This window comes from Grammomys surdaster, unplaced genomic scaffold (genome assembly GCF_004785775.1).
Source record: "Grammomys surdaster isolate TR1022 unplaced genomic scaffold, NIH_TR_1.0 198, whole genome shotgun sequence".
Lineage (NCBI taxonomy): Eukaryota > Metazoa > Chordata > Mammalia > Rodentia > Muridae > Grammomys > Grammomys surdaster.
This window is the reverse complement of record NW_021604643.1, coordinates 3,906,275-3,918,493: the sequence shown is the minus strand read 5'-3', so window position 1 is coordinate 3,918,493 and position 12,219 is coordinate 3,906,275. Positions and strand designations below refer to the sequence as shown.

Here is a 12,219-nt window from a genome sequence, read left to right as displayed (position 1 = left end):
ATACATATACATATACATATACATATACATATACATATACATATACATATACATGTATATATATGCCACATATGTAAATGTGTCTCTCTTCAGTTTTCTCCTTCCATTCAGAAATATCTTTCTGGAGACCGAAAGTTACAAAATGCAGAGTGGAACTAAATAAACTATGTCTCCTACTTCTTGTCCACTTACTCAAAACTTTAGATGATGCCAGAAGCAGTGTGTCCAGTACTATTCTGGTTGTCTGACTGCTATTTTTAAGCCCTTTCTTCCAGATTAACTGTACTTCTCTTCCTGAAGTAAAAGGGAAGACCACGACGCTGAAGGTAGTTATCGTCCAATGGCTATTAAGGCAGTGTTTGAAGCTAATTAAACACCTGTAATTTCTGGAAGAAAAGACATACAACAACAACAACAACAACAACAACAACAAAGACTCCCTCCTACAACTTAAACAATTACAACTATTATAACTCCATAAAGAATTCAAAGATAATATGGGTCAAACTAAAAACTCTGAAATAGTAAAGAATGTACTATCGTCCTGGGATAACTAAGCTCTCAATATTCACAAACTATTGAAGTATGGCCCATATGTCCCCATGCACTCTCACAATACAGTCCAAGAGATTTGATTTCTAAAGCTAAGAAATTTTTTGAGAACAAGAAATGTAGAAAGGTGAAAATACACTTAACAAAAAAGAAAAACTTGTATGTCAGCTGGCCATTTGTGTCCCTAAGACTTACGTCTAGGCATCTCACATTTGGGAATTATTCTATGATTACAATTTTAAAAAATCTTTTATGATTTAAAAATCCCAGGGGGATAACATTTGAAATGTAAATAAATAAAATAACCAATAAAACAAAATGTCCTCACCTAACAAAAAAATTTGTAATATAAACATAAAATAGGAATTCATGTTTCTGAATCTGTATGAATAAAAAATTGTTAAAAAGGAAATAAGCCATAGATGGTAAGAAAACAAAAGATGAAGAATCTTTTTCTGTCAATTCTTACTTTAAAAGTTGTATGAGATAGGTTACATATTGCCTGGGGGAGGGGCACATGCCGTGGTGTGTGGGTGAGACAAGTTACATATTGCCTGGGAGAAAGGCACATGCCATGTTGTGTGTGTGAGATCAGAAAAAAAAAGTCTCAGTATTGCTTTCCTCTTTCTCTTCACTGACTACCATACTCAGAGGTAATTATTAATATGAAAATGCTTTACCATATTAAGACCATAAACTCATGAAAATCATAAATTATTCTTATTGTTCTGTAATTCACGGCTACTCTGAATCATGTTCTTTTTGTTGTTGTTGTTGTTTTGAGACAAGGTTTTCCTGTGTAGCTCTGGCTGTCCTGGAACTCATTCTGTAGACCAGGCTGGCCTCGAACTCAGAAATCCGCCTGCCTCTGCCTCCCAAGTGCTGGGATTAAAAGCGTGTGCCACCACTGCCCGGCTGTACTTTTTAATCTTTTGATTCAACATTTCCTAAGCCTTTTATTCATTTATTCATTGAACTTAGATTAGTTAAATATGCAAGTCTCTAACCGATCCTGGCTTATTATAAAGGAGCAGGGTGAGAATAATGAATAAAACCGCCATTCCTTTCACATGCTCATCATTAGTTACCTAAGGTAAAGTCTGTACTTGACAGTATTTCACTTAAACCTCTTAGACCTTTAATATTTGGAAGCTGTGATAAATTCATTTGTATAGAAATCTATAACAAAAAAACGAGGCTTGAAAATGCAGCAGAAAGAGATCCAGTAAGAGGGTAGCCTGTTCTGACTGTCTTTCCATCAGTATAGCAAAGTTTAATGTGGACTTTTCCTATAGGATTTAAACCAGATAAAACAGTAGCAATGACAGTTCTTCATTGTATATTGACCCTGAGACATAAGTATAATAGAATATTTTTCATATCAATATGAAATATCACAGTTAAAAGACATCTACAAGGCTCCAGTTCATAAATTTTATATCATGAGCTTAAATGTGAATTCAGTGTTGCACCAATTAAAAGCATTTTTTATGATTTCAAAAAAAACTAAAGTTTGTTTTTTCGTGTGGCTACGATCTATTTCTGTGTAGGCTGGGTAATGGGTGTGGAGGAGGACAAAAGACACTGCCATCTGAGTACTGGGTATCCAAGTCAGGTCGTCAGGCTTGGCAACAAGTGCCATTGCTCACTAAGCCATCTTGGGAGGCTCAAGGCTAAAACTGGTAAGAGTTTGACTAAATTGGGATTTGTCTTGGCTTCTTGGTTCAAAAAAATATTGAAATTCATGTTATTCTGGACTTCATCTATCTATAATGTGAGTGCTAACTGATTTAATTTAAAGGCTTTTAGAAACTTGTTTATATACATGGTTATGATGTATACAGTTTCAGAATTTTCATCTTGCTGGTTTTCAGACATTATTCAAATGCCAGAGAGACACAACTGAGAATAAAAATTTCGCAATGGTAAGCACTCAGAGAAAAGAGACTATTCCTATTTTATTTACAGAATCAAAGAACATGCAAAAATTAAGAATATAAAGTTAAGATATATAAAAAGGTACAGTATTACAAAAATTTCAAATACTGCTTTTTCATTGACTTTCCTACTGCACACACACCATCATTTGTACACCTGCCCACCTGTGCTTCTATTCCAGGACTGGCCATCTTGCTCTACTGGACTGGCCATCTTGCTCCTACTGGTCTGCCTTCTTTCTTCCAAAGGAGGAAAGCCATATACAGTCTTAACCAAGGATGATATAGATCACATCAATTACCATGATGCCTCGGTGAGCTGGGAGTATAGCTCATAGGCAAAATACTTGCATAACACAAGTCTCTGAAATGCTACACTCAAGTGGACCTAGGCAACCACAGCAATGTTTGTCTTCATAGATAAAATGATGACATTGAATGTAAATTAAATTACAAAACTGGAGTGCCTGTGACTGGCTATTTCACTTCCCTTTAATTTTGTTTTTCAATGTACATATAGAAATAAATATGTATTGGTATTTTTTTTTCTTTTGGTTCAATAATATCCCACTTAATTGGAAGAACATTTTTCTCTTTTTAGAGGTTAACGGAAATTATATTCACTTTTTCATATTTAAACATTGCTTCTATAAGCACTAATAGAAAATTTGTATGTAAATGCATTTTTACTTTTCATAGATGAAAATAATTGAATCATATGTTTACTGTGTTTAATCATTGTACAACACACAAATCTATTTTCCACTTTTTCACTCTCATGGACAGCATAAAAGCTTTCCAATTACACTACAATGTCACCAACTTATGAGAAATGTCCTTCATTTAGGTTTATATTGTATTGGATTACATAGTATTGTATCATACTATATTGTATTGATTGTATTAGTGGCACTAGCTGGCCACAATAATGCTTATCATACTTTTGAACTTCATTTTTCTAATGAGAAACAACATTAAACATTTTTTAACAATTAAAAAAAATGCTCATTATACTGTCATAAATAAAGAAAGGAGCTATTTACCTCATCAGATTTTCAAATGTGAACTTTCTCTATCCTTTAGGTAGGTGCGGAACAATAAAGCACTTGTCTCTCCAGTTCTACACTTCCAACCAAGATGACAGTAGTACAAAGCAACAGAGCAGTTTTCATCGTTAAACTTTTCTCTGATAAAAGCAATGCTTTTTAAAAAGTAAAACTGGAAAACCAATTAGCACTTGAAAAGGCTTCACTGTGGCAGAGAAACAGAAAGGGGTGATTATACTGCTAAGGATAGACCACACTCCTAGGGACTATAGTAACGAGGAAACTTAAGAGCGCCATAAAGCTAATAGATGACTGCTATGTTTTTAATCTTATTGTTGAAGAGATTTTAAGTAAATGTGATTCTACTTTTAATTTTCTTTTAACTAAAATGGCAAGCCATTGCCAAAATAATCAGAACATTTTCAAGATACATTCTTAATAGGTTAAGAGCATCTCCATGAAATTGGGACCACAGAAATAAGCATCATGGACTGACTACAGGAAAATTCAATCAATGTCTTGCAAACCAAGAGTTTGGGACTTTCCTTTGAGAAAGGCCTTATGCTTGTAAATCTCCAATACCAGGAAACAAAACAGTTTTCCACATTTCCTCCTTTATGCAAACAAGGTATGACAATTGTGTTCTTCCAATGTCTAGCAGAAGAGGTAGCTTGTGATGTAGTCTTCAGGTTAGAAAGTAGTAGGTGTATGTCAAATTCAGTGTGTTACTGTAGCTGGTATTTTATAGTCACTATATTTGACTTACATATTTTCAAGAAGATTATTGTATAAAAAAAAATCTTTGACATTTGCTTATTTTTAGGTCTAGCTATACATGTCTTGTATTGTGACAAATTTCCAAAGAGCTGTCCTCTGCTGTTGTAGGGTGGCCATACTTAAAGAACATAGGAGATAATTATAGGAATGAACACCTGGTAAGTGTGGGAGTTAAATACAGAAGTCAACCATCAGTTATAAAAACTCTAAAATATTAAGCAAATTATCTCCTGAAACCTAATGTAAGTCCAATATAAGCCAAGTGTTTAGTGTAAGTTAAATATTCCTTATTCCTTTATTGATCAAAAGACACAGTAGTCTCACGTGATGCTGGATCACAACTACTACTACTAATTCACCTTTGTAGGGTGTTTGGTTTTTGATGGCTTCAGCACATTCAATATACTAGCAAATTAGGACAGGAGAACTGTCTGAAACTAAAAGAAAAAATTCAGTGCCTAAATATAAAACACATTTGCTTGTAAAACTTAGAGACAGAGATGTCTTTTCTTCATAACTTTTAGAAAAATATATCTAAATTTATAATTTACTATATAAATTCTATTATCTTAAATTAATTCATAATATTTTGATAGGGATATAGTACATGAATATGTAAGTTAGCTAATAAATATTACTGTCCAATTAACTTTATTAACCATTTCAGAAGTGTTGAGAAAATAAGTAATAATAAAAGGACTAGCAAAGACTCTAGATTACATGTATAACTAATCGTCTATGACAATTCATAGAGTTTTATAGAGTAGTTCAACTTAGATGATTCTGGAATTGAAAAAAATGCACACAGTATCAAGTTATGCAAGTTTATTATGAAAAGAAATTTGACAAAATCCCTTTAAGTGCTAAATACATATAAAACATTGAAGGTATTCCTAGTCTTTCTCCCGCCCACTCTTTTTTCTTTAAACAACATTACATTACAGCCCAAAATTTCACAGAATATTTTTATTTAAAAAAAGATGTTTTGCTAACAAATATGCAGATGATTTAGAGTGGAGCTCATGAACATTAAAGCTACATTTAAATCTCACTTCAGATCTTAATGACAAACTGTGGGACACAAAGCTAGGATATATAAAAGGAAATTTATAATTTATGATAAACTCCACATTTTGACGATAAATACATTTTCCTGTATGTAAATATAGTAATCATTTTGCTTTATCATGATGGCCAGAAAAACATTTTCTAAGGAAACAGTGTTAACTTCCCTAACAATGGACACATGGATGTACTGACAGAAGTTACACAAACATTCCAGTGAAATGCAAAGGAGCATATGCACTTTCTCAATTAAGCTCTGACTAAGCCTCTTCCTCCTCATCACTACTGATACTGTGAGTCAGAATCCATTCCCTGTAGGCCTGAATGTTCTGCAAGCATGGTAAAGGAAAAAGAAGCATAAAGGTTAGTTAAGTAGCAGGAAAAGATTTAAAGTTATGAAATGTTAAGGTGTTAAAGAGTAATTTTAAAGCAGAGTTTTCATCTGTGACTCATGTAACTGTGGATATAATACTTTTAACTTAACAGGCCTAAAAACAATTTTTACATACAAACTCATGTCAGACATGGCTCTGTGTATCAATGGTGTTCTAAGAATATATTGATTATTCTACTTCTTTATAAGTCACCTAATTGGCTACTAGGAAGCACTGGAATAATATTCTGTTTTTTAGATAGATTAAAATGAATATACTTTATATTTAACTATAATATATAAGCATATGTAATTTAGTCAAAACATAACTTTTTTGTAGAACAGAAAAAAAAGGAGAAACATCAGAAGGTAGAATGTAACAAACACTTTCTAAAGCACTGTCACTAAATCATTTAGGGGAAATCTAGGCAGATTACATTCCTAGTTTTTGAGACAGGGTCTCATCATCTCAGGCTGACCTCAAACTTGCTATGTAGTTTAAGATGACTTTGAAATTCTGATAGTCCTGCCTCCACCTCCCACCTGCTGGATCACAGGCAGGCACCACCATGCCTCGTTTATGTAGTGTTCAAGATAAAACTTAGGAGTTCTTGCTTGCTATAGAAGAACTCTTATCCCTTTTTTTTGTATTTTATTACATTGTATTTTAAGAACTGTGCTAAAAATAGTGGTTTTATTTTAGAAAAGCACTATTACTATCAGAACAGCAACTAACATTTTAACATCTATAAACAAATAATGCTAACTGTAAACACATCAAGACATCTTATAAATTCCTGCAAGTATTCAAGTTACTAGCACGTTTAACACTCTTGCTGAAAAATATGCAAAGCTGACAAAGATCAGGAGATTTTATTTACTGAAATAGAATCTTTAGCAGAGAGTTGTCTACTAAAAATAATATGTAACTTTAAATATGACAAATAAAAATTCATGGTTTTAAATTCCAAAGAAAGAAATTAATTAAGGTGTGGAATAAACTCTCTTGCCACTGAAATCCAATTATCAATCATGAGAAACTTTGAATATGATCTGTTCCTGGATAATGAGGACAGTATATTTCTAAATTCTCCTCACTACAAATTCCTATTTTGTAGCAAATGTATTAAAACAGTTCTTGAGAAATATTTGTAGTTTTTAATTATGCTATGAAAACCATTCAACTTTCAGTATAGTAAAAAGTTAATTGTTAATTTTCTAAAAAGGGCAGGCAGATACTGGGTAGAAATGCTTCAACTGGATTAGGCAGACATGTCAACTACAACTTTTCTGTCCTTGAAGAATAATAAACTCTCATGGTAGAGATTGCAGAACATGTCCTTTATATATAACTTCCCAAGACACTACTAATTCTATCTTAATTTGCAAGTATTTTGGCACTTTAATAAGATGTAAAAATTAAGGTAAAAGTTACTTTACTAAATACTGCACTTCTATGCTACAGTTACATTTTAATATATTGAACAGAAGATCCAAAGAAGATATGAAGTACATGTAATGAATTAATATATTCTACATGCAGTAGTAAAATAGTAAAAGTTTTACATTTTTAATCTTGTTATTTTAAACATGAGAAGCTTCATGTTTCAATAGTTTATTAGTATCGTGAATATTTTTCAAACCTATAAAAATACTGACTCTTTATTTTCAAATATATGGCTTAATTTAATATTCCACACCAAACCCACAGAAACAACCTTACAATGGGATAATCTGGGATATGAAGTATTATTTCTACCATAATCTAAGTTTTAAAACTTGAATTATCAAGTAACAAGGTTGTCAAAACTGACAAACCATTCTAGCCTCAGGCTATCTATTGTCCCCCAAATTGTATTTCCTTATGAGAAGATACTGCTCGCTGTCAACTGTGCATCAAACCCCACAAGGCTACACATACTAATCTGAGCATCCTCAAAGAATGTTTAAGCACCACAGGTTATCAACAGCGGCAGTGTTCTTGAGTTTTATTTTCCTTCCTTCATGAATAAATTAGAAGTGAAGATTATACTTAATATAAAAACTAGTAGTGGTATAAAAGGCAGCAAAACCCCAAACAGAAACCACCTAAGTAGATAAGCATGTGCTATCATGTCTAAAGGGCTTATAAGGCACACTGGCCTTTGCCAGATCTAGAATACCCAAAGCACAACCAAGAATAGTCTATGGAAAGATTAGACTGACTGATGTTTGTAACACAAAATCTTTTCTTTATATTCAAAATACTGAAACAGCTGCACAGAATTTGTAAAAGTTTAAGACTAAAATCTACTGTTGGCTTTCACTTGCAAAGTCATGCATTAACAGTTTTCATATCAAACTTTTTGATGCCTGTAAAAAAGAAAAAAAAATCTCATAGTAAATAAATGTACTACGAAAATAAAAGTATAAATAAGGTTATATAAGACAAATAAAAGCCTAATCTATTTTAAGATTTTGTGTAGCTATTTTAAAACACCCTAAGTTGTGAGAGTTGATTTTAGTTTATAAGACATTTCTTCACTTACCTGTAACATTTGATTTCCTGTACCATCGCGCAACCTGTAAGGTCTGATGACTCCATCTTCATTAAAGAACCTGGGAGGTCGTAAACTTTCTACTTCAAAAGTCTCTGTAGCTCTAAAAGCAAAAATAAGATTACATATATGTATATGTATATCATAACTTATGATTACACATATGTATATGTATAATATATATAATATGTATACATATATATAATAACATATAAAGTGTAATTTTTAAAATCTGCACTTTTGGCTCAGAGAATGTCAGGGAAGAAGCAATGGAAAGAATAGTAAGAGCCAGTATGTAAGGCAGTCGGCTGTGGAACAGCCTCTCCTAGAATGGCTGTAAAGACTACAACAACGGCAGTATCAATGGACATGTTAATGTAGAAGGGAACGATTTTTTGGGGTCCCCCTCCTAGACAAAGAACTGGTGACTGCTGGGAGAAGGAAAATTAACCTCTCCAGTGATGAGTCCCCCCTTGGTTGTGCTCAGCCTTAAAACCATATACACACAAATAATGAGCAAGTTGTCTTTATATTTATTTGCATATATACATAAATATGAATGTAAAAATACAATCAAAGCAAAAGTGGCTATCAGCTTTAGAATAGGGGGCATGGGAGGGAGGAGCTTGCAGGAGGGTAGCTGGGGAGGGCTGGAGGAAAGGAAGTAACATTGTTCTATATGAATTAAAAACATCAAAACCACTTTAAAACAGTATAAAAACAACTACCAAGTAATGTTAATAGTAAACTAATAAAAATAAGACTAAAATAATCTTAGATAAATAAGAACACAGTATAACATCTCAATTTTTAAATGCTTTTATGACATAAATAATGTAAATTTCCTAGAAAAATTATTTTAAAAATCTGTTAATTTCCTTGGACTTTCTTTGTTTTGGTTTTGGTTTATTTTAAACGGGAGGTACACATTTGGCCAGAACCCACATGGATGTTCACCCTGCTCCTGACTGGTGGCAAAGGTCTCTGCTTTGTGACTGTTCACTGACATGAGCAGAGAAACCCTTCCATCCTCATGCTGCTCTTGCCAGGACTATCTCATAGTGGAATAGGGAAAAGGAAGAGACTAGCGGAAGAGAAGGGCTTGTCTGATATGTGGACAGGAACCTTCCTCAGTCAACTAAATCAGTCCAGTGGAAAAAGGACAGCATTTTCAACAAATGGTGCTGGTTCACCTGGAGGACAACATGTAGAAGAATGAAAATTGATTCATTCTTATCTCCTTGTACAAAGCTCAAGTCTAAGTGGATAAGGGACCTCCACATAAAACCAGATACACTGAAACTAGTAGAAGAGAAGGTGGGGAAGAACCTCAAATAATTTGGGCACAGGGGAAAAATTCCTGAACAGAACACCAATGGTTTATGCTCTAAAATCAAGAATTGACAAATGGGACTTCATAAAATTGCAAAGTTTCTGTAAGGCAAAGGACACTGTCAATAGGACAAAATGGCAACCAACAAATTGGGAAAAGATCTTTACCAATCCTACATCTGATAGAGGGCTAATATCCAATATATACAAAGAACTCAAGAAATTAGACTCCAGACAACCAAATAACCCTATTAAAAAATGGGGTATAGAGCTTAACAAAGAATTTTCAATTGAGGAAACTTAAATGGCCGAGAAGCACCTAAAGAAATGTTCAGTGTCTTTAGTCATCAGGGAAATGCAAATCAAAACAACCCTGAGATTCCATCTCACACCAGTCAGAATGGCTAAGATTAAAAACTCAGGTGATGGTAGATGCTGGCAAGGGTGTGGAGAAAGAGGAACACTCCTCCATTGTTGGTGGGATTGCAAGATGGTGCAACCACTTTGGAAATCAGTCTGGCGGTTCCTCAGAAAATTGGACATAGCATTACCTGAAGATTCAGCTATACCACTCCTGGGCATATACCCAGAAGATGCTCTAACATATAACAAGGACATATGCTCAACTATGTTCATAGCAGCCTTATTTATAATAGCCAGAAGCTGGAAAGAACCCAGATGTCCTTCAACTGAGGAATGGATACAAAAAATGTGGTACATTTACACAATGGAGTATTACTCAGCTATTAAAAACAATGAATTGGGGAAATTCCTAGGTAAATGGATGGAACTAGAAATTATCATCCCGAGTGAGGTAAGCCAATCACAAAAGATCACACATGGTATTCACTCACTGATTATTGGATATTAGCCCAGGACCTTGAAATGCCCAAGATTCAACTCACTGGCCACATGAAGCTCATGAAGAAGGAAGACCAAGTGGGGGTGCTTTGGTCCTTCTTAGTAGGAGCAACAAAATACTCAAGGGAGCAAGTATGGAGACAAAGTGAGGGACAGAAACTGAAGCAGGGGCTGTTTGGAGACCATTCCACCTCGGTATCCATCCCATGTGCAGTCACCAAAGGTAGATGCTGATGTGGAAGTCAGGAAGTGCATGCCGATAAGGGCCTGATATGGATGTGTCCTTAGAGGTCTGCAAGAGTCTGACATATTCAGAGGCAGATGCTCACAGCTAGCCATTGAACTGATATTGGGGTTCCCAATGGAGGAGTTAGAGTGAAGAACATTGGAGCTGAGGGGGTTTGCAGCCCCATGAAGAGAGCAACAATACCAACCAACCAGAGCTCCAATAAAACATCCAATAAAAAAATTTTTACAAAAAAAAAAAAGAAGGAGTGAAAAATCCTGGGGAAAATGGAATAATAGAAAAAAAACCACATACCATTTGTCCACAAAAAGTTGCATGTGTATGTTTTTAGTGGCATATGACTAACATGATTTTATTTTATTTTTTTCCCCTCAAGACATGGTCTTACTAAAACTCACTATGTAGACCAGGGCAGCCTCAAACTCTCTGAGAAGTACTGTGTCTACCTTTCAAGTACTAGGACTAAAGATACATGCCAACATCCTTGACTGTGGGTAATAGTCTTAAAAAGTGAACAAAATTTAAATATTCATCTGCTGATTAACTGGCAACCAAAAGATGGTTTAGATGAAAAGTGTCTCCCATAGGCCCACGCATTTGAAGACTTGGCCCTGATCTGGTAGCACTGGTTGTAGGGGAAGAATCTGAGACTTTAGGGATGTGGAACACTTTGCATAAAGTGTGTTACTAGAGATAGTCTTTCAGAGCTTATAGACTTGCCTCATGTCCAGTTCACATCTGTTCCTCCTTGTAGGTAGAAGTGTGACCAGAACCTTCCCACCCCTGTTGCTTGTTGCCAGGCTGTTCCCACCACTACAGACTGGACCTGGACAACCACCGTAAACCAAACCAAACTCTTCTATAAATTGCCCTTGGACATGGATATTACTAACATGGTTTTATCAGAGGAACAGAAATGAAACTAATACAGTGATAGATCTACATAATAAAATATTACTCAATAAAAGGGAAGTTCTACTTTTTGCTACATCATAAATGCACTCTGAAAACTTGTTAGATAAAAGAAGCTACTCACAAAAGCCTCCATATTGTATGATTCCATTTACATATATTATCTAAAACAGGTAATCCCCCTCCCCAAACACACACAACGAAATCGTGATGACGGATGCTCAGGGAGATGGAAATGGTGAATGGTGGCTAACAGGGGTGAGGATTCTTTGGGGGAAGGTGAAAAGGGAATTTGTTGGTGATGGCAGCAGCCTAACACTAAAACCTAGTGTATGTGATGTATGCTTCAAGTTGATGACTTTTATAGCATGTTTCTAGAATTTATAAAGAACTCTTACCGCTCACTAATAAAGGATCAACACTCCAACTGAAAAAGTGAAAAGGGTTTAAAGGCAGTTTTTAATCTAAGTATAAAAAGAACCAGGAGGGATTTTTGTTATTGGTATTGGAACTCTTTGATATCTTCACTATAGCTATAGCTAAATTAACCTACAAGAATGACAAAAACAAAAGCATGCAC

The 12,219-nt window shown here is 34.5% G+C and overlaps 1 protein-coding gene across 1 annotated transcript in view; it reads right to left on the bottom strand.

Annotated features, from left to right (window-relative positions):
- Positions 1–12,219, bottom strand: part of Vps13a (vacuolar protein sorting 13 homolog A) — a 195,495-nt gene that overhangs the window by 11,897 nt on the left and 171,379 nt on the right. The window contains exon 68 of the mRNA XM_028770191.1: positions 8,279–8,390. Coding sequence (XP_028626024.1) covers positions 8,279–8,390 — 112 coding nt within the window. The remainder of the gene's footprint in view (positions 1–8,278; positions 8,391–12,219) is intronic.